Source organism: Puma concolor, chromosome B1 (assembly GCF_028749965.1).
Source record: "Puma concolor isolate L17-30 chromosome B1, mPumCon1.1.hap2, whole genome shotgun sequence".
In the NCBI taxonomy this organism is placed as follows: Eukaryota; Metazoa; Chordata; class Mammalia; order Carnivora; family Felidae; genus Puma; species Puma concolor.
Genome location: NC_141670.1, coordinates 3,677,878 through 3,705,328, shown reverse-complemented (window position 1 = coordinate 3,705,328; position 27,451 = coordinate 3,677,878). Strand labels below are relative to the sequence as shown.

At 41.0% G+C, this 27,451-nt stretch overlaps 1 protein-coding gene across 5 annotated transcripts in view; it reads left to right on the top strand.

The window, feature by feature from the left end:
* Window positions 1–27,451, top strand: part of CSMD1 (CUB and Sushi multiple domains 1) — a 2,044,057-nt gene that overhangs the window by 998,438 nt on the left and 1,018,168 nt on the right. For all 5 annotated transcript variants that reach the window (XM_086703086.1, XM_086703088.1, XM_086703085.1 and 2 more), the window contains one exon: window positions 9,150–9,357. In XM_086703086.1, the coding sequence (XP_086559212.1) occupies window positions 9,150–9,357 (208 nt within the window). The remainder of the gene's footprint in view (window positions 1–9,149; window positions 9,358–27,451) is intronic.

The following is a 27,451-nucleotide window of genomic DNA, read 5'->3' as shown; positions in this document are numbered from 1 at the left end:
CTCTGCTTACAGGTCAGTAAACGAGGCACAGAGAAGGGAAGGTGTTGTCACACCAAAGTCAGTGGGGGAACCCCCTGGTTTAAACCCAGACCTCCTGACTTCAAGGTTGTCAGGGGTACCCGTGTTCCACACAGCCTTAGGCAAAGGACCTTAGAGAATATCTCCTAGACTTAGAAATTGGGCATCATGCATGTGTTTGTGTATATGTTCCTTTTCTCTTTCCTGAATATTTTTCCATACAATTTTTAAAATTGCGAAGTCTACAAATCCAGTTGTGTGTGCTGCTTTTTATAAATTTAATATTCTAACTGAGGAGTTTACTGAAGCCGTCTTATAAATGCTTGGTTAACACGTTGGTCCTGTGGTTTGGATAAATCATACTTTATTTAATGATGTATCTGTTGTTAAACTTTTAGTTGGTTTCCATTTTTCTTTGTTATAAATATGGCAAAGTATGTCTCTAAATAATGTTTTATTCTGTATTTTGAATTATGCCCTTAAGATATATTCCTAGCAACATTCATACCCAGGCAAAGCATATGTAATAATTTTAGAGTTTAGAATGAAACTTTGTAAAAGTTTGGAAATTCCTTAGGGGAAATAGTGTACTCTGATTTCTGCTTACACTCAGGATTATTTTCCCTACTTACAGAAATCAGTAGATTCAAATACATCTTTTATTAAAAACCTTATCATCTTCTTGGATTAAGTTGATGGCATTCAAACTCCTTTGAACTGTAGCATCTTTTTTTTTTTTTCAAATGCAAGATTTTATGAACCTCAGTATAGGAAACTGATTTAAAGGAAACACGGCTCTGATGGAAATTTGGTTTGGGAGCCAGAGTCGCCTTGCTCGACTGTTTTGCTAATTCCAACCATTATATGGAAGTTGTAGAAACATACTTTTTAAAATAATGAAGTGACTCACTATTGATCCTCATCATTTCATTAAAAAATTGTTGTATAGTAATTTTTACAGTCATGTATTCACCTGGAAGTTTTGAACCTAACTTCATTTTCTTTGTGAATAATGTGGAAGGAAGGAAGGAAGGAAGGAAGGAAGGAAGGAAGGAAGGAAGGGGAATAAAAATAGCATTTCCTAAATCAGATCCCCCAATTTTCAGCTTTCACATAAATCCCTCCGGTATTGCAAAATTAATATTGAAGTAAAATGTAAAATATTGAAGTAAAATTTTATTCACATTAATATCCACGGAGCTTGCATTATATTAATATAGCTGTATTATTTAAATATTGCTCAGAATTATTTAGCTTAATGGTTTTCTGTTTTGATACATTTTGCTTTGTGTGTGTGATTTCTAAGTTTACGTCACACAGTTAACTGTGGAACTTGAACTCTGGGTGCCAGGAAGCTTGCCCCGAGTCTCCTTATTGTTTTGCTTTGATTTATTTGCTTCCTCTCCCTGCCTTGACTTTATCTCTTCCTGAAATTTCCCTGCTGCTCCGCTGTACATAAAAGGAACATTCCTGGTTCTTGTGGCTTAGCTACTTGGTGAAAACAAACGAAGCTAAATAAACATACCAACTAAACCCCTCGTGGATTGCTACAGTGATAAAACTTTCTTGGCAATTAATTTTTGTCTGAAATATCTCTACTTAGAGGCTTGCTGCAGTTTTTAGAGAATGTTTTTTAAACCTTATACTTGAAAAAGCCACAGATTTCCATACCTAAGCATACTTTCTCCCGCTCATCTTAGAAATGGGGTAGTTGGATGCCATGCACGGCCCCAGAGATCTGTTTTGTGACGGTCACACTACACCGAAGATAACTGGATACAGGCACATTCAGCCTGATAGAGTCGCAGGGAGTGCTGCAATCATCACTCAATGAAGGAGGAAAAAGACAGTTCACTGGGTTCCAGGCTGCCTTCTAGGAACAGGGACATTAGTCCAAAGACAGCCTAGACAGCTTACGGCCCAATGCTTGGCACTCAGCTAAGTGCTAGGAAGTAAACCAGGGCAGGATGAGGCGCTGGGAGTCACAGAGAGCAGGAGCTGACAGTCAGCAGAGAGGGCGGACCAGGAAGGGGAGACCTGTCTTGGGGAGGGTGATGAGACCAAAGGCTCTGGGGCAGGAACGCACGCACGTGGCACGTGGTGAGGCAGCATGGTTGGAACCGAGCGAGGAAAGAGTAGTGGGGAGAGGGGGGCACGGAGCGGGCAGGACAGGCACTGGGGACTGGGAGGGGCTGTGGGTCAGATCACAGAGAGTGTTGATTTTACTCTGAGTGGGGACAGAAGTGTAAGAGTTTTGAGCAGAAAATTTTAAGATTCAAGTAAAATTAAAAAAAAATCCATCTGGCTGATTTGAATGAAACAGATTACAGAGAAATGAAGAAGGCAAGAAGAGAAGTCAGTTCTGAGGGCTCTTGCGTGTGTGCATGTACGTGTGTGTTTGTGCGTATGTGTATGCGTGTAAATGGTATTAAGCGATGATTCCGAAGGTCTCTGGCTGTACGTTTTTTCTAAACCTGGCCGGTGATCTCTAGTTTTGAGGCTCCTACGTGTAATTTTCAAATAAAGCATTCGTTTTTAGCATTTTATTTGTGAATAAAATAGAGATAAAGTATTAGTGTTTAATTGCTATTTTTGCATTGTTACTAGTTTTTATGTAAAGGGTGAAACCCGCCTTGTGAAAACACACATCAGAAATTACAGACTGGTCATATAAAAGAATTTAAGTTACATCTGTCATACACATACTTTCCATCACAATCCTAGGGTTAAAGATACATTAAAACAAGGACAATAAATCTCTTATACCCTTAATGATTTTTAGGTTTTTCTAGACATAAAATGTCTTAGTTTAGAAAATTGAGTAGCTCTTTCCTAATTAAGTTTATTTACCGAGGCTTATTCTTTGTGAGAAAATCTGTGCAATGTACATCAAAAATGAGCCCATTTTCAAATTCTATGGCAGCTACTCTGTTTTAAATTATCTTATATAAACAGATTATTTAAGGGAGAGCACCATGTATGTTTTCCCTATATTTTAGCACATTTAAGGAAGTCACATATCTCATTGATTATTAATTCTGACTCAAGGAAAGAATACTACATAGCATTTTAATACGGCTTTAATTTCTTCTGTTTAAAAGCTCTATATAGTACCACTGAAAAGAACCAGAAAAAAAAGAACTAATTAAATTCGTCTAAGTAAATGGTTCTCAACAAGGGACCATTTTGCCCCCCAAAGAACATTTGGCAATGTCTGCAGACATCTTTCCTCAACACAGTTGGGGATATTTTTGGCAAGTAGTAGGCACAGGCTAGGATGTTACAAAGTTTCCTACAATGCACAGAGCATCCTGTTAGAACAAAGAATTATGTGGCCCAAGATGTTAAGGATGGTGAGGCTGAAAAGCCAGGACACGGTGTTATCTCTTAATCATAATTTTAAAATGGAAATTGCTTTGTCCTTGTTACTATTTATTATAGGAGATACCTTTAATAATGAGATACAGGCAACTCCCAGAAAAGCATTATCTTTATCCATGTACATTTCCTGGGGAAATGCCTGAAAATGAATTATGAATGAATATTTTATAATGGTAGCTATCTCAGATTTTCATATTTTTTTTCCCTTGGACATTGGTGATGTAATGAAACATCAGGACAGGAATATATGATGCTTTGTCTCTGTTTCTTGGAGCTATTCAATCGAGATAATTTGTCTTTGAAACTCTTAACTGTCTTTGCTGCTACTATTGCTATATTACTCTCACTGTTACAAATGACAGTGAAACCCAATCAACAAGCAGGGATTGAGTGACAATGACAATAGAGTCTGCCTCATGATGCTGTAAAGACACATCAAGCTAACTCATTGTCTTAGCACAGCAGGAAGACCATCGAAAAATCGCTTCTTCATCCTCAGGCTTCACCCAGATAGCAGCAATTTCGCTAGGAAAGTCCAATTTCCTTTGATACGATTTTAGGGCACTTTTTAATAATATATGTGGGCTTCAAAAGTAAATATAATATGGTATGTGATTTTGAGATTCATTGTGAGATTCTGAGGAACATAAAGAGATTTATTATGGGGAATGTGCTGATCCCATTGTAGAGACTAAGTCCAGCTGGAGTTTCCGGAGAGCCAGTGATGTGAGTGAGTTCCAGCCAGAATCCAAGCAAGAAGGCAGGAGAGGATAAATGTTTCAGCTCCAAGACGGGCAGGCAGAGAGCATATTGTTTTCTACTCAGCCCTTTTGTTCTACTCTGGCCTTTAAGGAATAGGGCAAGGCCCACCCACATTGGGTAGAGCTATCTGCTTTACTGTATCTGCACATTCAAATGTTGATCTCTTCCAAAAGCACCCCTATAGACCTACCCAGAGTAAGTCCCAGCTAAATATCTGGGCACAGGTTGACTATCACGTTGAACCTAAAATAAACCCTCACATCTATAGTTTCCTGGCCTAGGTCCCAGGAGCACAGAGACTTTGAGATCCGGACTTAGGTGGAAGTTTGCAGGGAGGTGATTCAGAAAGCAAAGTGAGGGAGTGAGGACGTGAGGCAGGAAAGTGATGTTAAAGTGTTGATAAGTACACACCTTAATACCGGGGAATTTGTTTTGCGTTTCTGCAAGGCACCAGTTAAACCTCTTTTAGTGTTTTACAATAATGTATATACCGATTAATGTTAATGCTGCTTACTTGATCGTGTTGATATTTCATGACTGTCTTAACATTTTCCAGATGCACGTTTTTCATAAGTAACCAGAATCTCACTTTTGACAACTATGAAATAGGAACGATAATTTTCTCATACATTTTGAAATGATTCAATAAATGGTCCAGATAAGGGACTTAGTGCAGAATATCAAGCACCTAAAATGTACTCGATAAATGTTAACCTCAAATTGAGTAACTTGCCAAAGATATGAACATCCTATATATTATCCCTAATGTATATTATCAATTGTCCAAAATTTCATATCAATATACATTGATATCAGAAGCAAAGAATAATACCCATTTTACCCTTAGTTATTTTCCTTTTTGTAAAAAATGCATTTTAAAACTTCAAGTGTTTCACCCTTGTGCTAATTTTATTGTGAGAACAAGAGTGTTTAAACCTTTTCCTGTGTGTAGAATTTCTTTCTGGAATTCTTTTTTAAATTGTCATTGATGACCTTTTCTCCACCAGTCTCTTTGTATATTGTTCTTTTTTTTTTAATGTTTTTCAATGTTTACTTATATTTGAGGGAGAGAGAGAGAGAGAAAGACAGACAGAATGAGCAGAGTAGGTGCAGAGAGAGAGAGAGAGAGAGAGAGTCAGAGAACCTGAAGTAGTTCTGTGCTGATGCAGTGAGCCTGATGTGGGGCTTGAACCCACAAACTGTGAGATCATGACCTGAGCTGAAGTCGGATGCTCAACCAATGAAGCGAGCCAGGTGCCCCTCTTTGTGTATTATTCTTAATGTGAATCAAATAAGTATAGAAGACATCCCTTTGCTATGTTGCAAATTTGCCTCATTATCTTGTTTTTTATTTTGGATTATTTTTATATGTCTATTTTGAAAATAATGTTTTTATATACGTAAGTTTGTTTATGGTAATGTTTCTTTTGCTTCAGTCACATAATTTCTTTTAGTTGAGGTAATACATTATTTGGCATAATACAGTATATTTATTCTGCTAATTTACCCATTATTTTATACTTTCCTTTTAATTGATGTCATTCATATGTATTTTCTATTAGGCTCTTTCTAAATGATTTTTTTCAAGTTTCTTTTTTTCCCACTTTGTTAATACACCCTCCTCCCATCACGGATGAGGCTCGTCTTATCATTTACTGAATCCCCCTGTGTATTTGGGTCCTCCTAACACCTACACTATGAGGAATGAGGCTCCCATTTCTACTTAGCAAAGTCTTTATCATAAAGTGACATTTTGGAGAAAGGTAGCTTAATATCTTTTGCAGAAAAACTCAAAGTTCACAACTAATAGGATTCCCAAAATTAATTAAAATTAAATACATTTTTCCCAAGGCCGAAGGTGCTTTGGAAAATGTTGGCTCAGTTGTTTTACCTATATGTGTAATTACTCTGCTGATAGATTTTTGTAAATCTAAAAACGAAACTTGGATTTATTTTTAAAAACATTGGCTACTCTAAAATGATAGTTATGTTACCCTTCCTCAAATACCATTATGTGTTCGGTTGAGCAAGATGTTACAATTTAGAAAAAAATTCTCTTACAAAAATGGCAAAGAAAATAGTTAAAATGTTCCATTGGAGAAATATTTGAAGCACCATGGAAACTCCTTTTCTATACCCTCCCCCCACACAAACACATAGGCAGAAATATGTTTTTACCACACTCTCTACTAAAGAGAGCTTTCTGTGATTTAAGTGTGTTATCCAGTGAGTGACATAAGGTGTTTTTTGTTTCATGTGCTTAATTCTGAAACATTTCAAATAGATTATCTAAGTGGCATTCTGCAATATTTTATGTGAAATGCCCCATTAAGAAATCATAATATATCCCATATATATTTAGCCTGACATAATTTTAACTGTAATCCATTTTAAAATGTTCTCTGGGCATTAAAATATCAGAGAAAACACAATGGTGATTGCAGGTTTGGGAGAAATGTATTCTTGTTTCTCTCTGCCAGTTTCTTTCTTCATTCTCTTCGTTTCTGTTTTCTATTCTTGTCTTTATTTTATCATCTGCTCCTATTTCCAACAAAGTTACCATAGAATTGTAGCCCTCGTCCGCTCCTGTAACGTGGCCTCTGGTCCTCTTTGGAATTAGCGAGCATGTCCTCACTCCCCAGCCCCTTGGCGTCTCACCCTCCATGCTGTGCCAAGTCCTCACCTGAAGTCCTGGTCACTTGAAGTCCTAGTGTCTAAACTGTTAGGCTCATTGCATCAGAACTGAGACGTAAAAGGTGACAATGCCGGTTATTCAGCTCAACGGCTCTCGTGTTAAAGGGAAAAGGGATGTATTGCTGAGAGGGAAGGGCATGTGATCTGAGCTTCTGTCCGCTGGTAGGCACCAACACAGCTCTATTCGCCGTTAAATGTGAAAATATCCCGATGGCAGTTCGTGTATATCTACTTCCTGGAGTCTCTGGAGCGACCCTGTCACCCCGGCTTCTTTGGCACTTTCTACAGGTCTTCAGACTTTCCACTGGTCACACAGCTAGAGAGAGAAAGGCACAGAGCGGGGCTCCGGGGCTCTGCTGTAGAGCCACCACTGACGCCCATTGCTTCCGGCAGGTGCCTGCTGGTGCGTACTCTCAACAGGTGCAATGTCACCCGCTTGGCGAAGGTTGCCGCCTTGCTTTCCCAGAACTGACCAGTGTGCTTCTCGTCCCATTCACTCTTACCTCTAGTGTGATACACACAAATACACCTATTTCAAAGTCTTATTTATTTATTTATATGTTTTTAAATGTTTATTTATTTTGATAGAGCGCCTGTGTGAGTCAGGGAGGGGCGGAGAGAGAGGGAGAGAGAGAATCCCAAGCAGGCTCTGCCCTGTCCGTGCAGAACCCAGTGTGGGGCTCTATCTCATGAACCTTGAGTTAATGATCTGAGCCGAAGTCAAAAGTCAGTTGCTTAACTGACAGAAATGGATTTGGTAACTTTTAAGTCCACTCATTTATGATATTTTTTTATATGAGAGTGCTGTAATTCTTTTTTTTTTTTTTTTTTTTTTTTTTTGCATTATACTGAGATAACTTTCACAGCATATGATAAAATTAGAGATGGGGCGCCTGGGTGGCGCAGTCGGTTAAGCGTCCAACTTCAGCCAGGTCACGATCTCGCCGTCCGTGAGTTCGAGCCCCGCGTCAGGCTCTGGGCTGATGGCTCAGAGCCTGGAGCCTGTTTCCGATTCTGTGTCTCCCTCTCTCTCTGCCCCTCCCCCGTTCATGCTCTGTCTCTCTCTGTCCCAAAATAAGTAAACGTTGAAAAAAAAAAATTAAAAAAAAAATTAGAGAAATAAGGTCAGTGTATTAAATAGCATTATGCTGAAAAAAAAATAGCATTATGCTGTGTGTGTTGATCATGCATGTATGTATGACATGTTCATACATGAAAAACAATTGTTACTACAGAGGTGTGAGTATATGCAAGTGTATACTACATTTACATATACAGTTGTTTCATCAGTAGCCAATGAAAATATCTGCTCTACATGATGTTATCCAGGCACACAAGCTGCTAAAAGCATATGTCCCCATCTCGGTGACAGGCTGACTTCATTTATCAGTTATACGAGAGCATCAACACCCATAAATATTAAATATGCTCTTTGGGTAGAAACTATCTGATAGGTCAAAAGGAAGGAGGGAAGGAAAGAAAAAAAGGACACTCCCAGACATGTCTTAGCATAAGTATCTTATAAATATTTATTTACCTGTGTTACAGTTTACTATGTACATAACGTTTTGTAAGCAATGCTCTGAGTTCAATAACATGTATGTTTTACTCTAGGGAAAACTTGATAAGATGGCTTCCCCTCAAATTAATATTTTAATGCAAATTTATATTATATCTTACAGGCATTTTGTCATCACTGACCATTTTAATTGCTACTTTCCAAGTTATTCCACTTTAAGTTTTCATGCATCTGTTTCCTACTCACAAAGTTTTTATGAATTGCTGTGTCTCTATCATCATATTAGTCCAGAACTTACCTGAAATTCAAAACCAAATAGACATTCCAGAGTCTGTAGAAAAACAATTAGGGTGATGACTACTTTCAGGATCACTGTATTTTCAAAGCCAGGTATCAGTGAATTGATAAAACATGGCTACATACTTTTAAATCTCAGAGAAAGTTTTGGTACATTTTTGTGAAGCCGTCTGTGAATGTGAGGTATATGGCAACGACACACTGCAGATATTAGAAAAGTCAAGACTTCACTCTTCCACGATGGAAAGTCAGTTAATAATTCGGGGTAATCGTTTAGACCTTTGTAAGCTTTTCCACAAAACTAAATTAATAAATCAGAAGAAACCCTTTGTCATGTTGAGACTGTCAATTTGGGGTTCGGAAAATATTTGTCACCGATCACTATGGATACTTTGTAGATGAACTTTGTAGATGTAGATGAACTTTGTGTATGAAGTGGTCTTGAAATATGATTCCCATTTGTTTCTGCTCCTGCCAGCTGAGGGAGCCTGTGGAGGGACCCTGCGGGGAACCAGCAGCCACATTTCCAGCCCGCACTTCCCCTCAGAATACGGGAACAATGCTGACTGTACCTGGACCATCCTCGCTGAGCCCGGGGACACCATTGCCTTGGTCTTCACCGACTTTCAACTAGAAGAAGGGTACGACTTCTTGGAGATCAGTGGAACAGAAGCGCCGTCCATATGGTAAGTCCTGGGGAAAAAAAAATGTGTTTACCCCAGATACAACAATAGGCTTTGTAATATGGTTCTCCTTGGACATTCATTGGCAAACATGAGTGTTCTTTCTTTGCTTTGCTATTTTGACTGCTAACAAAGCCCTCTATATTGTGACTGATCTCAAAGTTTCCAAGATGTCTTTGCGTCGGTATTTGGAGCCGGGAAAGTTAGGTGCACGTGGGCAATAGAACATCACATGCCCTCATTCTCGACTCTTACAAAGCAACAGAGATGATGGTAACCAGGCGAGCTAAGTTAGTTTTGGATTTGTTCCGGAGCTGATTCAATGTAAACAGATATTTTTAGACGATGGACATTTTAAAATGTCATGTTACCAACCATTTATCTACTGTGCTGCAGATATATGACTGCGTATTTCTTTTCCTTCCTGACGATGTTGCAACTATGAAGGGTCACAGGCAAACCATAAATACTAATGCAACATACATATGAAATTAATCAACTGAGGATCACTTCTCTGGCGTGTATGCTAGTGGAGACAGAAGGAAACTGGGTCTGATCAGTTACAGCGAATCAATCTAGGTCTTGGTATTGCTGGTGAGAGCAGCTTTAGTTGTGTCCATAAGTGCAGTTGAAGAGGGAGAATCCGAAGAATAGATGTTTGAAGTCTTTATGCCTTTTATGCCTCAAATTAAGTCATTTGTCGTGAGTTGTACTGGTTTTTGTTTTATTTCATTTCTTAGTATTTTAAAAACCCTATCAGTACTCTATTTCAGATCTTGGATGATAAGCTAACTTGAATACACACACAGACACACAGACACACACACACATTCAAATTAGGGTGTAAGTCAGAGGAGATGTTGGCCATTTATACATTGGTAGAGAATATGAAGTGAGTGGGAATATTTCTATGGGTTCAAGTTTGCATTTCCATGTAAAGACTAAAGGATAAAAATATCAACCCTGAAACATGACATCAAATTAGATCACCTGTCTTAAACCAGTTATTTAAATTGAAATTTATTTTTTTCTAAGGCTCAAAATTCAAAGCAGAGGGTTTATATTAATGGGTGAATTATTTCCTTACGTTAGTTACGCTGTGATTATATTAAATGTTACCTCAATTAAGAGAAAAATAACCGTTGCCTGTCTGGCCTTTGCTTTATATTTGATTCATCTTAAACAAGACTTTTAGATGAGTGGGTTTACCCATTTGTTGATTTCGTGTAATACAATCTGAAACATTCAAGAATTGGTTGATAGTACCTGTCTCCCTTTGTGTTCCATCAGACTTAGTGGAAATACCTTGTGAACATAACGCTGGGTGTCCTGGGTTCTCTTCCATGTTCTGCCAAAAATATCCTTGTGACCTTGGACAAGTCGCATAACAGTTTATATAAGTAGGGAAGCTACTGGATATCTAGTATACTGGATATGCATTACCTATCTATTGAGTTCATATTCTCTGTCAATCACTAAAAGAGAGTCAGGGATGTAACATTTTTAGCTTTAAAATTACATCGTTCTGGTTTTCAGAAATTCATTGCAATATGAAATACATGGTGAGTGTCTCTCAGAAACTATATGATTTATGGTAAAGGCCTTGTTTATGAGAGATTCTGCAGATCGTGGGCACCGACCAACTACCTTGCTCCTAAGATGTCAGGTTGGGAAAGAGAGAAAAAAGAGAGACATCTTTGACCATGATTTTAGAACCCATGGTCCGGACAGCTTCTGCCAGACAGACTTAGTTTATGTAAGAGAGGAAACGTGGAGGTGCAGATGTCCGTGTCAAGGTCTGAAATAAAAATAGGGCATGTGAAATCAGAACAAGACACAAGTCTCCAGAAGGGCTTGTGGCTCTTATGAGCACATTGTGACTTCCCACTGAGAGGCACGAGCTCATTCATTTCGTTCATTTTAATTAAAGATGGCAGGCGGGAGCTAAAGAATGTTGTCTGAGTTGTTGCCTGTTTCTTCTTGGCTTATCCCGGTCGATTTCTCTCACATCCCCCTCCTTTCTGACTAACCTCTGTCTTCGTGATCCCCTGCTACTTGTCCCCAACAACTTCAGTATTGGACTCAGAAACGTGTTGAGGATGGGGCCATGGGCCCCTGTTGAGGCCTGAGAGCAACAGTTTCTAATGTTTGTCGGAGAGAGAGCCGGCATGGCGGCCAGGACAGTGGCCCGTCTTCTTGGTGTGTGGATTCAGGCCAGAGAACACTTTCCAGCTCTGAAATATATCTAGGTATCTGTCAGGGTACCAAGATTCATGACCTGTGAACACATCGGAAAAACAAAAAACAAAAACTGGGCAGTTGTTGGGAAAGTTCTTAATGGGAACTTTGACCCTGTTTGTGTTCCTTCCAGTCTGGCAAATGGGGTATCTGGTTGGACTCAACATGCTCTTTCTCTCGATGGCTACTGTTAGATAGAGTTGTGTTCATATTGTGTTCTTATGACAATCTGTAGTGTCCTCTTCGCACAAAAGCCCTGGGGGTTTCTTGTTAGTATCCTCTAACTTTTATTGATGAAGAAGCTGGGAGCAGAGATCACAGACCACAGGGCAGCACTGGAACTCAGGCTCAAGGCCTCTGACTCAGAATTACATTTCCTTCTCACTCCACCCCAATCCCTGCAACAGGACAGTCCAGCCAGGTGTAGACTTAATGCTCTGTCGGGAACTCACATCTCGTAGATTTCACGGTAAAGCCTCGAACAGGTTACTACCACAGAGAGTAACCACCTGAGAGGCGAGTTTACACACACACTGCCTCGATAGAGAGTCGGAGCGGAGAGAGCTTTTTGGGGTGATACTTCACGTTTCTCATAACTCCAGAAGAACTGTCTTGACCTGTCCGTGGCACTTTTACACAGGACCCACATCTCTCTTCCATGGAGGCTATCACGGAATAGGTGGCTTTCCTAAATCACTATGGGAACATGCATGGGCACATTTGTAATACAAAATAGAATCACTTGAAGTCCGTTTTTAAGATCTGGACAAATGCGTAATATGGCTTATCTCAAAAAGACTATTGTTTTACTATCATTTTAGACTGACAGTCTCTGAAATGTTTAATGGTTCAAATTGGTATGTTTAAAAAATTGAGCATCCCTGTACTTCAAGGAAGACCCTAATAGAGCGCAGGTGGGTGGTGCCCCCCCCCAAGCACAAGGCTACAGAGCAGTGACAGTCGGTCAGTGTGCAAGTCTGAGTGTGGAGTGCACAAGCACATATAATTTTCCAATAATCCATTTTTCAATACCGAAAATACAAGCAAGGGCACTCTCAAGAGAAGCTACTTGGAAAATTGTTAAGAACAATAATAGGATTAGCTTTATTTTCATTGAATTTGGAGTGAAATTACCAACTCAGCTATGTTTTATGCAAGGGTTACCATGGCTACAGCGGAACAGTCTAAATGTGGTTAATGATGTAATGTGCCAAAATTATCCATACATTAAATGTGGAGGGGTTCGTCATCTAAACCGAATCCACTCTATATACATTAGATAAGGCTGACTTTTTTTTTTTTTTTAACTAGTCAGCTTCTAATTTTCTACAGGCTAGCTTCTTATCAATACCCTATGGTAGCAGAGAGCTGCCATTTCTAATTCTCTTTGCCCCATGCTTTGGTAATTATGATTTTTCTTGCAATTAAAAACATGGTTAGCGGTGAAGCTAGTCAACTTTTCTTTATTTCTGAACTGATTTGACCGTCTAGCCTATAGCTCACAACCCAGGAAATATCAAGGAGAAAGAAAACTGATTTTATTTCAGAGTTAACCTACTGTGGTGTCTAAATTAAGACTTGGTGGTTAAAGGGACGAGGAACAGATAGTCTCGACAGAAAACAACTAATGGAGCATTTACGATCTTTCAAACATGCATCCTATCATGAGAATAATTTATGCATCCCCTTCTGGGACAGGTAGCCTGTGAGTAGGGTAGAGAAGAAAAGGAAACGAAGAACAGGAAATGCACTTAAAAAGCATCCCCAAACACACGTAAATGCATCAATTCCTCGAAAGTCTTCAATGACTGAGGCTCAGGCCATCCAAAAAAACCCCAGATGCCTTACTGTGCCATTCAAGGCTTTGCACTGCACACACAGCCTGCCCTCCATATGACCACACCTCACGCCAAGCATCCTTCAGTTTTGCCTCACTGAACACATCCCTGTCTTCACTGAAGCACATATTTGCGTCCCTTGCACATGTGTTCAGGTGTATGGGAATCCCACACCAACCAATTTAATAGACGTTCAATCACTGTAACGCTTCACTTGATCTTAGCCAAAAGTCCGAGAAGCGATTATCACTGTAATGCTTACAATGTCCTATAGGCGGCAGCCCACTTAAGTCCTACAGGTGCAACAGTTTGTATGGTCTCCTCCCCTGGAAAATGTCACTGATAACAAAGGCGAGAATGATTCTGGGCTGCTTTGGATTCGACCTGCCTCATTCTACCAGTAGAACATCTGTTACTTTATGATTTCTTAAGGTTTCAGTTATTCACTAACCAGTATAACTCCACCACTTTGTCTCTGTGCATTGTACAAGGCGACACTTGAGGGGACCAAAAGAAGTTTTGGAACTGCACTTTATTTTGTTCCCATTAACCAAGCATAATCTCGCTATTAAACCAATCTAATCAGGGCCTTGCTAAAGCCAACACACAACTTCAAAGAAACTGGAGAAGCTGAGTGAGCTTCAAAGAAGCCTTGAAGGGTCAATTAACACCTGCGATGTTTATCCAGCTTGTCACTTAATTGAGATGTGACTTGCTGCTTATTTAATTTCTGATGAGGAAGGATTATAGAGGCTTACCCAGAGTGACGAACTCCCTGGAATGAACTCTTCCACTCCCCTGCCCAAGGTAGAAGAAAAGGAAGGACGCTCCCCTCTCCCCTTATTTTATTTAACTGTTCATCTTGAAATTATTTTGTAGAGAATTTGCAGAGCTAGCTCAGAGAGGTGCTGTGTATCCTGAACCCACCTCCCTCCAATGTTCACGTCTTATACAACCATAGTATAATTATGGAAACCAAGAAAGTCATACCGCCACCAGGCAACTAACTAATGTACAGACCGATGCGAATTTTTCCGGCTGTCCTGCTGGTGTGATTGTTCTGCTCCTGGAGCCACCAGGCAGTGAGCTAGGCTTCTTTTACCTCCTCCAGCCTGTGACTGTGTTGCGTCGTCTCTCTTTGTTTCCATGACCTTGACTTCCCTCATGTCAACGAGTCGGTCCCGTCACGCAACTCTGGAAAGGCAATGGCATTATTCAGGAACATGGAGACTATATAGCAATGTCCCTTTACCGAAATAACTGGGGTTTCTTTCTATCATGTTTTCCATTTTAAATTTAAATTCAGGAATCATAGTCCACAAAGCTATTATAATATATGCACGTCAGCATTTTTTGTGGACTTCTGTAACTGCACTTTATTTTGTTCCCATTAACCAAGCATAATCTCGCTATTAAATCATAACCAATTTATGCTTTCATAGCATAATAAGCATGACATAAGCAAGAAACAAATATCACATATGTATGTATGTATATGTAGAGATATGTGTGAATTTCTGTGTATTGTTTGTATATATATGTATATATACATATGTACACGTGTTTGTGTGTGTATATATATTCCATGTATATATGTACATATGTACACACACACACATATGAATTTCTATTTTTTTCTGAACCTCTACAAACTGGCCAGAAGTCTAAGGATATAACTAACATGATATTATTTTAGCCCTTTTCCTAAACCCTTTTTCTTTTTTTAAATTTTATTCTCAAGTTAGTTAACATACAATGTAGTCTTGGCTTCAGGAGTAGAGCCAGTGATTCATCTCTTACAAATAACACACGGTGCTCATCCCAAAAAGGATCCTCCTTAATTCCCATCACCCATTTACCCCACCCCCATCAACTCTCAGTTTGTTCTCTGTATTTAAGAGTCTCTTACGGTTTGACTCCTGAACCCCTATTTTAATTAAAATATTTTTATAAAAATATTGTAATATTTTGTAATCGAGTAATGTATCTTTACAGACACTGTACTGAATGGTAATATTCATTGATTGATGGCTATGTACCAGGCAAGTGGAAACAACAGCCACTTCTTGGAGATGCTACTGTCCCCATTTTAGAGATGAGGAAAACTAAACCCAGTGGAGTTCAGTCTCTTCCCACACAGCTACCAGATAGCAGAGTGGGGATGTAAACAGAGACCGGCCTCAGCCGTATTTCCAGCCATATTTAAATGCGTCAAGGTGGTATTTCTTGATTGGCTTTAAACCAGGAGAATAAATGCAGTATGCTGGTGCTTCAACACCAGCCCATCTCAGCGGACCCCAAGGAAGACGTGAGGACACGTCAAGTCCAGTCACCCCTGTTACTTTGTGCTGTTGTCATCATGAAATATGCTTCTCAACTTTCCTTTTTTGTGTGTTGTTAACTGTATAGCGAGGTAAAAACAGATATACATCTGTTATGTATACTTTTGGGTACAAATGCAATCTTGGATACTATAAGGATTCTAAGATGGGACATATGTGACCGGTCTGAAGTTATCATAAAGTTTTGGCCTAACAGTGTAAATACTGAGGCTTCTTTGATACAACTTTGGCTCATTTAAATTGTAGGGAGATGGGGGAAACAATGGCCAGCTTGGATCATCTCAAACCTGTTGTTACCTCCACCACAAAACTCCAAAGAGAAATAAAGGAAAATTTATTTGATAACAGCTAATTGTAGCCAAGGGAGAATTTCTACCTTGAAATATGACATTCTTTTGCCTGTGTCATCCAAACGATATTTATTTTTTCTGAGAAGGTTAGGGAATCCCTCCCCCCCACCATCTTGAAATCATTTTGCAGAGAATTTGCCGAGCTACCTCGGAGAGTTGTTGTATATCCTGAACCCACCTCCCTCTAATGTTAACATCTTCTACAACCATAGTATAATTATGGTAAAAGCCGTTTGCACATAGTATAATTACAGTAAAACCAGTTCGCACTCTCCGCCCGCCTCTCGCATTGGTCGCCAGCGGCGCTGGGACGCTGGCAGTAAAGGAGTCTCTGGAAGTGAGGTTGCTCTCCTACAGGTGGAGCGAAGCAGGCAGGCTGTGTTTGCAAAGATTCCAAACGGCGTAATTTTTTAAGGCACTTACTCCCTCCCATTTTCCCCAGATGCACCTTCTGCTCGCACTGAGGGGCCTTTCATGCTGGAATTCACCTGGAAAAGACAAGCAGGAGGGCTCTACTGGGCCAGCAGGAAGCTTCCACCTTATTCTCAGTCTTTCAGCTTGTGTGTACCCAGTTCAGTCCCAGGCAGGTGCACTGGAGGGGAGGGGCTTCCCGCCGTGCTCTCTCCTCCCCGGTGTGCAGGGCTCATCCACAGGGGCCACTCTGCCACTTCCTTGCTCGAATTAAGTCTGACTTGGCTGTTGGCTCACAAATGTCTGAAATACCACCCAAGTAGTTCATCTTAGGGTAACTTTCATTTCGGCTGGAATCAACTTTCAAAATTTCAGATGTACACGATTGAGGAAGTTAAAACATGACCTATTCTAGTTAATAAATATTTGCAGTGTAGAAAATCGATATAGTTTACTTATGGTAAACTTATGTGGTAGCCATGGAGAAAGGGCAATATTTTCTCCTATGACTGCATGCATCATGACCAGACCAAGAAATAACAGAAGAGAGAAAAATAAACCATATCTGCTTCCTGATGATGGGAACCATTGGAAAGATAGATAAGTATCCCGGGGAGAGTCCCAGAGCCATGTTTCTGTGTCACAATCAGGGCAGATCCCACACTGCAGAAAGCACAACTTTGTCGCAATATTGCTCTTGTCATGAGACACCCCCACAGCTTGACCTCAGTTTATTGGAAAATACATTGCCAACGTGGATGGAACTGGAGAGTGTTATGCTAAGTGAAATAAGTCATACAGAGAAAGACAGATACCATATGTTTTCACTCTTATGTGGATCCTGAGAAACTTAACAGAAGACCGTGGGGGAGGGGAAGGAAAAAAAAAGAGAGGGAGGGAGGCAAACCACAAGAGACTCTAAAAACTGAGAATAAACTGAGGGTTGATGGAGGGTGGGAGGGAGGGGAGGGTGGGTGATGGGCATCGAGGAGGGCACCTGTTGGGAGGAGCACTGGGTGTTGTATGGAAATCAATTTGACAATAAATTTCATATTAAAAAAAAAAGAGAAATACACTTCCTATAACTTATTTATGTTGGAGACAATGGGGAAAATTTTCCCCCTTAGAGATTTGAATTCATTTTGCAAAATACATGTTTTTTGTAGTCACAGGTCTGTCCTTTTGTATGTGGTCTTTTGTCCAGGGAATGAAAGAAGTACAATTAAATTAACATTTTTAAATAAATTTGCCTTTTAAAAACACACTGCCTTTCATAGAGAGTTCTATTTTACTTATCCTCAAATAATCATTGCAGACTTTCATTTATTCCCCAGGTCAGTCAATTTGTACCTCATGGTGTTCCAATTATATATGTTGAGATCTTCATTTAAAGTTTCTCTCACAAGTCTGAATATCGAATTTTTCTCTTTCTTCTTAAAATAAAGTCTGTATAATTTCATGGAGGACTGGTTCGGAGAATAAGGTAATTTTGTGCAATCCAACACTTCGGATTCATCCTTCTGGTACACGATGCCATGCAAGCTTGATAAGCCCTTTAAATGAACAAGGGCTGGGAGCATTAACATTTCCCGTCTTTTGACTTTCATAAATAAAAGCACCTAAGTTATTCTGATTTGGAACCCCTGAGGGAATTACAGTGTCATTTCTTAATAAACATCTACATCTTGGAGGTTTTGGTTCTCATGCAAGGTGAATTTTAGCATAGGTGGAACATGAGAAATCAACCACCATCACTTAATTGTGTGGAAGAGAAAGCCGCATCCTAAAATACAAGTGCCCGCCCTACATGCACCATTGGTTGGTGAAGAGAGAAGCTAAGTCTTCTGTCTGTTATCAGAGCTACTTGTGCCTTACTGGGAAGCTGGGGGCGTGGGGGGAATATCCCCTTTTATTCCTCCTTTTCTTCCTGGAAGCAGGCAGGACAGCAAGGTTGCCAAGGCAAGACTGTGGATTCAGCTCTCCGTGTCAATCAGACTTGGGCTCTGGTTTTGGATGGGCAACTTGGTGAGCCCCATGACCTAGAGCAGATTTGCTCTCTGCAAGTTGCGGATCCCTGTCTGTAAGATGGAAATGATCACGACAGGCCCTCGGAGGCTTGTTAAATGGAGCAAATGAGGGAAGGTTTGTAAAGCCCTCAGCACAATGCCTCCCACACGCAGCGATTTCTTTAACGAGCTGCATGCTTGTGAGTCTAAGAAATGGTCCCATCACAAGTTCAGATTTCTACCTTAGAACCCAACAACAAGCTTTTAAAGTGAAAATCTTGATTTAAGAAAAAAAAAAAACCCACAATTTAGTTTCTAACTTGCTCTTCAGTCAAAAGGCTATTTTCATTAAATAAGTTTGAAATGCTTGAAATTAGAAAATCACTCTTCTATGCTGGACTTTTAAAACGTGTCTTATCAGACAAATCCCTCTGATAATAAAAGCTACAGTCATAAAATTGCTTTACACAAAAAGTTAGAACCAAGTTGCAGAGCTCCCTTTGTTTTTGGCAATGTGTTTGACCGTAGTAAATCATTTTTAATATTCAGGGATATCACTGTATACACCATTCACTTTCTTGGAAATCCACATGCTATATGGGTCCAGATCATTGTATTATTAATAATATACAACTTAGTAAAAAAAAAAAAAAAAAGGGGGGGGGATCAGTAGAATTTATACTAAAGCATAGATGAATCTATTTAGCAAATACTGTTTGAGTACATAGCATGTGCTAGAAGTTGTGATATGTGCTTGTCTAGTGCTTCTCAAATTTTTATGTGTGCAGGAATCACCTGGAATCTTCTTAAAATGCAGATTCTGATTCAGTAGAGTTGGGGTAGTGAGATTCTTCATTTGTAACAAACTTCCAGGTGATAGGGAGGCCACCATTTGGTGGACCAGATGAGCAGTGAGGTTCTAGAGTGTTTGTGGATGAAACATACTTGACAGTGAGTTGAGTCCTATCTAGTTAAATTTCAGCTGTAGACTATACCTTATTGTACACCACATCCTCAGAACTTACTCATCTTATAACTGAAATTCGGTGCCCTTTGGCCAACATCTTCCCATTTCCCCCAAACCCCAGAAACTACCATTCTATCCCTGATTTTATGTGTTCACCTTTTTTTTTCCCTAGTGTAGATTTCACATCTAAGTGATATGTGAAATACCATCCAGTGTTTGTCTTTCTCTGCCTGCCATTTTACTTAGTATAATGCCCTCGGGGTCCATCCCTACTGTTGCAAATGGCAGGATTTCCTTCTCTTTTAAGGCTGGATGATATTCCATTGCACATATACACCACATTAGCTTTATCCACTCATCCGTTGAGGCACACGTATGTTGTCTTGCCTGTTGTGAATAATAGTTCAGTGAACGTGCAGTGTGGGTGTGGCTCACTCCTCAAGATAATGATTTCTTAGATTTCTGCTTTTGATATCTTACTGGCTGGTGTGACTCAAAGATCAGGTAGAGGACATCGCATTCACCAAACTTATTTGACAACGAAGCCTCTTTTTGACAGAAAATAGATTAACGTGTGGGAATAGGGGTCTGTACGGGGCTGTCCCTCTTAATGTGGTGCAGACACCGTTCTGACCTTAGCCCTCTTAGTATTTACTTTCCATTGTGTACTTTAAGCTGAGAGTGTCTCGATTCCAGCCTGCTGTTTCTTCTCCCATGGCTCCAATGAATTTTCTCTGTCTACAAAGTCTTCTCTTCTGTGCTGCCAGGAAAGCCCTAGTAATCCTCAACAGCTGAGCTGTTCTTGTCAAAAGGGAGCTGGCCTTGGATGAAAAGAGACGATAGGTTAACCATTGTGCCCTTCCCCTCGGAGTTGGGCGATTTGGCTTATTCAGACTCCCAGTTTTTGTTTCCTGACTATAAAATGAGGTTAATAATGCCCATCTTGCTGGGCGAAGGTTAAAATATAGGTCAGGATCTGTCGATGTACCCAGTGTAGAGATGCCTGATAGACTGTATCCATTAGTGATCATGATGCTGTGTATGAAAAATGACAAATGAGCAAGAGACTAACGAGACGCTACCAGAGCTTGAGGAGAGAGAAGTAATTCCTGAGTGAAGTCATCAAAGAATATTTCACAGAAAAGTTGGGATGTGACATGCGCCCTGGGAGTAGAAAGGGTCTGGATAGAAAATGTGTATGGGTATTGTAAGCATGGGGTGTATAACATAAAAAGTACAGATGTGGAGAAGCACGAGAAATATTCAGGTGGTATGAGAGAGAGCAATCTATTGTCTTTGATGGAACAAAATGCCATAATTTTTGATGGCAAGCTCTATTTTTTCATGATAAAATGTTCATTGTGTTCCTGATATCTACTGATGTAAAGAGAATAGTGCTTCAGGAAGCTGAAGATGATTTTGGCATGTTGGATGGATTGGAAAAGAGGAAGGGGAAGATAATAAACAGTTACAAGTGTCTGTGAGGAGGACACACAGAATTAGACTGTGTGGTCACAGGGGTAGAAAGACAAAGCAAAGAAATGGTGCTGTTGGTAGCCACTAAAGTAGGATGCTGGACTTCACAAATAGATGTTCAGGGCTCTTCAACTTTCAGCTTAAGCTAGGAACTTGTTAACAATCCAACTGTCCAGGACTCACGGCTATGAAGTTTGGGGATAGCTGGGTGTGTCCAAGGCTGTCCATTTTCATCAGCACTCTGGAAGCATTTGAGAAAACTCAACTTTTAGAACGATGTGGGTGATACATGTAGAAAGCTTTATCTCATAGCTAGAGTGAGGGCAGTTACTCTTGGCTACATTTCCTCTGCCTGCCCTTCATTCTCCTGCCACCACAGAGTACTGCCTGTTTTAAAACAGAAATGCTCTGGGGCGCCTGGGTGGCTCCGTCGGTTGAGCGTCCGACTTCAGCTCAGGTCACGATCTCGCGGTCCGTGAGTTCGAGCCCCGCGTCAGGCTCTGGGCTGATGGCTCAGAGCCTGGAGCCTGTTTCCGATTCTGTGTCTCCCTCTCTCTCTGCCCCTCCCCCGTTCATGCTCTGTCTCTCTCTGTCTCAAAAATAAATAAATGTTAAAAAAAAAAACAAAAAACAAATGCTCTTGGGAGACTTTCTAAGGCAGTGGGTCCCAAACGACCTGAGGGACCCTGTTCATTTCACCTTATCACTCCCAGCAGTGTGATCCTGGATCGAAGAGTGGGTTCCTCCTATAAGGAAGTAGGGAAAGAAGCAGAACCACAGGAAATAGCAAACAGCCAGGGTGGGGTTCTGCTTTAACCTGGAGTAAGAATATAACAAAGGAAACTCTTAGGCCAGAGTTAGTAAAAAGAAAAAGACAAAATCTGGTTAATGCAGAAGGATTTAGAATGTATGAAGCAGGAAAGCATGATAAATTGGAAAATAAAAAGTATTTGGTGGCCAGACAGGCCCAGGGAAAACGCTCCACACTCAGAAAGTCTTGGTAAGAACTCTGATATTTACCTGGTACACGTTTCATGACAGTATAGATTAGTTTTGTGAAGAAATGTGTTGGAGAGGAATAATTTTTCTCTGCCCTTCAAGATTCTTCTGGTGGGTCTAAGAATTAAATTGATACGAGACAGATTAACAGGACAACATCTTATTTCATTACATATGTAACAAAACATCAGAGGTTCCAAAGACAGGCAAAATCAGGCACATGTGTCCTTCTGGACTACGGAGAAGGGGGTAGGGCTCTGAGGCTTCAAAGGGGAAGAAGGCAATTCCCAGGAATGATGGAAAGAGTACATGGTGGTTAAACAGATGTTTGCTGCACCACACAGAAACAGTGGGACAAAGAGAGGACTTCGGTCAAGCAGGCCTTGCCAGGTTCCTCCCTGGTTCGTATTATACTGTGTTTATCTGTGGTGATAGTGCTCCTCCCGCAGAGGAGGTCCTCAGTCTACATTCTTGTAGACAGTTAGCCAGGGTTGGGGGCGGCAAAAAGAAAGACCTTCTTTTGAATCTTTTGTTTCTTAAAAAATAATCAGCCTAGGTGTGCCTGGGTGGCTCGGTCCGTTAAGCATCTGACTTTGGCTCAGGTCGTGATCTCACAGTCCATGAGTTCGAGCCCCGTGTCGGGCTCTGTGCTGACAGCTCAGAGCCTGGAGCCTGCTTGGGTCCTTCTCTCTCTGTCTCCTTCTCTCTCTGCTCCTCCCCTGCTCTTGCTCTGTCTCTCTCTCAAAAGGAGATAAACATTAAAAAATGTTTTAAAATAATAAAAAAAATAATCAGCCTAAAATAATCCACATGCCTGAGACATGTATTTTGGGGTGGCAAATTTTGGTCGCGTCCAGCCTCAAATACTAGAAGGCAGCCAGCACCCCACACAGGGAAACTGTTAGTATTTAAAAGGAGAGCAAGCAAGTAAGCAGAATTATGTGCACGTCTTCTTTAACTGTTGAAACGTGGTAGTGGCCAGTTTTTAAGCAGTGATTCTATTTAAAGGTATGTGTGAGTGAGTGTGTGTGTGTGTGTGTGTGTGTGTGTCCCAACAAGAAGGTAGTTATGCATATATTTATTCTCTATTGAAAAAGAAGAAGAAAACAGTGTAATATGTAATCCTAATGAATAGAAACAGATATGCCTGCTTAAAAAACCATTTATTCTCAGCAAATGTGCCTTGTTGATGATGGGGGAATATCCTAATGCATGAAGTGGGACTTTAATTTATAACATGTCGGTGCTTCTTGGGTACCTTCTAATTTGCCACCAGCTGTGAGAAGGGACTAGGAAGGCGCTATTTGCATCCATCATGCCACATCCCGAAGTTTGGAGGAGCGCAGGATCTACGGTGTCATTTTTCATACGGGTCACACCTGAGTACCATAAAACCTGCAATGTTTTGAAAGCCGAGAATACGGATATCGTCATAAAGAACTGGTCAGAGCAACAGTATGGGATCAGTTATTTTTTTTTTCTGTATCTGGATAACCCACCTCTCCCCACCATCACCAAATTCAAATTTCTGTGTTATTTATAAGCTTTCTGTGAATCACACTCAACGCTGAGAGAGAAAGTATTGATTTTCTAAACATTCAAGGTTTCTTTTCCTCTTAGGCTTCCTACTTGCTCCTTTTTATCCGTTGCCCAAACTTCTTTCTGTTTCCTGCATTTTCTCGCTCACACACATGCACGTGCAGCTGTATATTTGAGCATGCGTATTACGGACTTGGAGCCCTGAACCAAGAAAACACTGTTTTGTTTTGTTTTTTTTAAGAAAAGATTGGCAGTTTGTTCAAATCGAGCTCTAGCTATACTTTTTCTTCCTTTAACTAAAAAATTAAAATATTATACATGGCTCATTTTTTTTCTTAATATGCCCAGTTGAAAGTCAAAATATCGTGCTTATGGTGGTGCCTGGGTAGCTCAGTCTGTTAAGCGTCCAATTTTGGCTCAGGTCATGATCTCACAGTTCACAACTTCGAGCCCCGTGTCGGGCTCTGTGCTGGCAGCTCAGAGCCTGGAGCCTGCTTTAGATTCCGTGTCTCCCTCTCTCGCTGCCCCTCCTCTGCTTGTGCTCTGTCTCTCAAAAATAAATGAAAAAATTTAAAATATTATAAATAAATAAATAAAAGCATTAAATTTTTTTTAAAAATATCATACTTATGAATGCTGGATTCAAAATGAGCTAGTCACTGTTTAACATCATATTCCATTATAGACCCTGCACTAATGTGTCTCTTTATCTAGTGGTATCCTCTTAGAACCAAAGGTACTAATTGCTTTGAAATTGGACATTCTACATTGGAAAACAACTAGTCAGCCAAAGTCTACATTTGCTCTTTGGCAGTGATCAGAATGTGACTCAGTACACTGGGTGCATGTGTGAAATTTCAGTGAGAACATCAATCTGGCGTTTGAAGTTAAGCCGGCCCCTGAGTTGGAGGTATTGTTTCACCGCGTGGATCGTGTCTTCCAAGTGCAGCTAGAGGTTGTCGACCAGAATTTTCTGTGACCACCCCATGCACTAGAGCTACGGTGGGCGAGATGGTTCAAAGACCCCCTCAGGGAAAAACCTGATGTGAGTAGCCACGGCCCGTCATCATGAAACATGCAGTGGAAATACGCTGCCTGCAATCTGCACAGGAGAAAACAAAGTCACACGTAAAAAGGGCTCACCACTGACAGGTGCTCATATGGCGTCTGTGGGCCGTTCTCTGTTCCACAGTTTGGGCGTCTGTTTGCGGGGATGGCTTCCTGTTTGCAGCAGTGGAAGTTTGATCGCACCGTTGCACGTTCTAGATGTGGGAGGACCATTTGATGTTTGAGATGCTTGAGACCCTTTAAATAGCTGGAAATTTGAAGGGAGAGAAGCCGGCAACCCCGGATTTCAATCACAGCTCCTGTGTGTGTCTCTTGGGCCGCCGACTCCCCTGCCTAAGGACCACTCTTAATCTGCAAAGTGGAGTTTTTCAGGGTTGTTGTGAGGACCGGCAGTGGGCAGGTGGGGGCCAGGATGCCAATAGCCTCACGCTGTACCAGGCACAGAGAGAGTTGCAACGGTGACAGTTACTGTCACTGTTGCTGCTGTGACCCTCCAGCGGCTTCCGCTTCCCCCTCTGTTTCTCTGTCACCAGCTTCTGTGTCGCTCAGCTCTTGCCAGGGCCCGCGTTACCTTCTTTCTGTCTTTTGAACTGCTGAGACATCCCAATATTGTGTCCTAGGATCTGGCCTCCCTGGACAGCACCTTGCCACACATTGCTTAATAGGGTCCTTTCTAGAATAGTACTTCTTAGGGCACCTGGGTGACTCAGTCGGTTAAGCGTCTCTTGATTTTGGCTCAGGTCATGATCTCACGGTTCATTTGCTTGAGCCCTGCGTTGGGCTCTATGCCAACAGAGTGGAGCCGGCTTGGGATTCTCTCTGTCTCCCTCTCTGTTGCTCTCCTGCTTATGTGTGCTCGCGTGCTCTCTTGCACACTCTCTCTCTCTCTCTCTCTCTCTCTCTCTCAAAATAAGGAAACATTAAAATTTTTTAAACAGTACTTCTTATTGACTGGTGCACTTCTCCATGGATATATTAAATCTAAATGATGTGCAAATAATTTTTAAATTTATTTATTTTTAATTTACATCCCAATTAGTTAGCATGTAGTGCAACAATAATTTCAGGAGTAGATTCCTTAATGGCCCTGACCCACTTAGCCCAGCCGCCCTCCCACAAGCCCTCCATCAACCCTCTGTTCTCTATATTTAAGAGTCTCTTATGTTTTGTCCCCCTCCCTGTTTTTATATTATTTTTGCTTCCCTTCCCTTATGTTTACCTGTTTTGTCTCTTAAAGTCCTCATATGAGTTAAGTCATAGGATATTTGTCTTTCTCTGACTGGCTAATTTTGCTCAGCATCATACCCTGTCATTCCATCCACGTGGTTGCAAATGGCACTCTGCCCATTACAGAGCGTTCATAACAGTCGTGATAAAAATAGTTCAGATCTGTGTATTGATTCTGTGTACCAAGCACGGTTGTAAGGGCTTCCCATATGTTGGCTCATTTAATTCTACCCACGACCCTTGATGTACACACCTTTCTCATCCTTACTTTGCAGACAAGGGAGCGAAGGCACAGAGAGATTATGGATATCACTCAACCTCATACAGCCCATAGAAGCACAGCCACGATTTAAACCTGAGCCTCCTAACTTCACAGACGGGGGTTATCTCTAACTAGGTTTGTACTAAGGGAGCCTGGCAGATGAAGTGTTTGTAGTGAGTGCTTCGCAGCTGGGGGACCCACTGAAGAACGAGGGGCCAAATGCATGTGAGCGGGCTTGGGGGGCTTTTTGTCACCTGTTACTGCGTGTATGACTTCAGAAGTGACCAAAGAGTCTTCAGTTAGGGGACTTTCCGAATCAAAGAAATTATGGCCTGGGGCCACGGAAAGGCAACTTGAAGGGGGACATTATTTATTTATCACATTTAAAAAGCCAAATTTTAGGGGCACCTGGGTGCTTCAGTCAGCTAAGCATCAGACTCTTAGTTTCAAATCAGGTCATGATCTCACAATTCGTGAGTTTGAGTCCCTGCCTTGGCTCTGCACAGGCAGTGAGGAGCCTACTTGGGATTCTCTGTTTTCCTCTGTCTCTGCCTCTCCCCTGCTCTGTCTGTCTCCAAAAAGTAAATAAATACACTTAAAAAAATAAATTTAAAAAATTAAAAATTAAAACAAAATGCAAAATTTTAGTCATGTGTTGTAAAAAGTTGTTCTGAGAGATTTAGGTAGAGAAGGTTGTATTCTCTCCCCTGGAGAAAATTTATTCTTTATTCTTGTAGCACTTGTACATAGAGCATAGGGACCACGATTTTTCTATCTGATAGTCTCTTGATGTTTCAGCAAATTGGGTTACACAAACAGTGAGCCATGGGGGTACTGGCCATGGGCACGTGTGACTGGGAAGGTGGAGTTTGCACACAGCAGTGTGACATTAAGGGGCCCCGGGGGTGGGTGGCTGTGTGGACCTCAATGCTGGGCACGATGTAGTCTTTTATGGGAGCCCCAGGGGAAATGTCAAGGATGCTCTGGAGTGGTGGTGGGAGTTTCAGCCTGAAAAGACTATGGTCACCTGCAAATTTGAAAGGATTTGCAGAGAGGCCAGCTAGCAGCCAGCATAGCCATGGGATGTCATCTCTGAGACCAGGAGCGGGAGGTGGGGGGGACAGGAGCACGCCCCTTGGTCCCAGTGAGAAGTCTCTGTGTGGGATGGGACTGAGAGCTCGCCACTTCACATCTTTTGGGAGAAAAATCTAGGAAGAGTAGAAGGCACCAAATTGTCCACATTTGGGGAAAAAAAAAAAAAGGCAGACACTAGTGAATTTTTCTTTGGAAAAAAAAAGTCTGGATAATGTTGGCATAATTGTGCAGCAGTAATGTATCCTGGGGAGTAACTGACCAGGGAAATTAGCTGAAGGG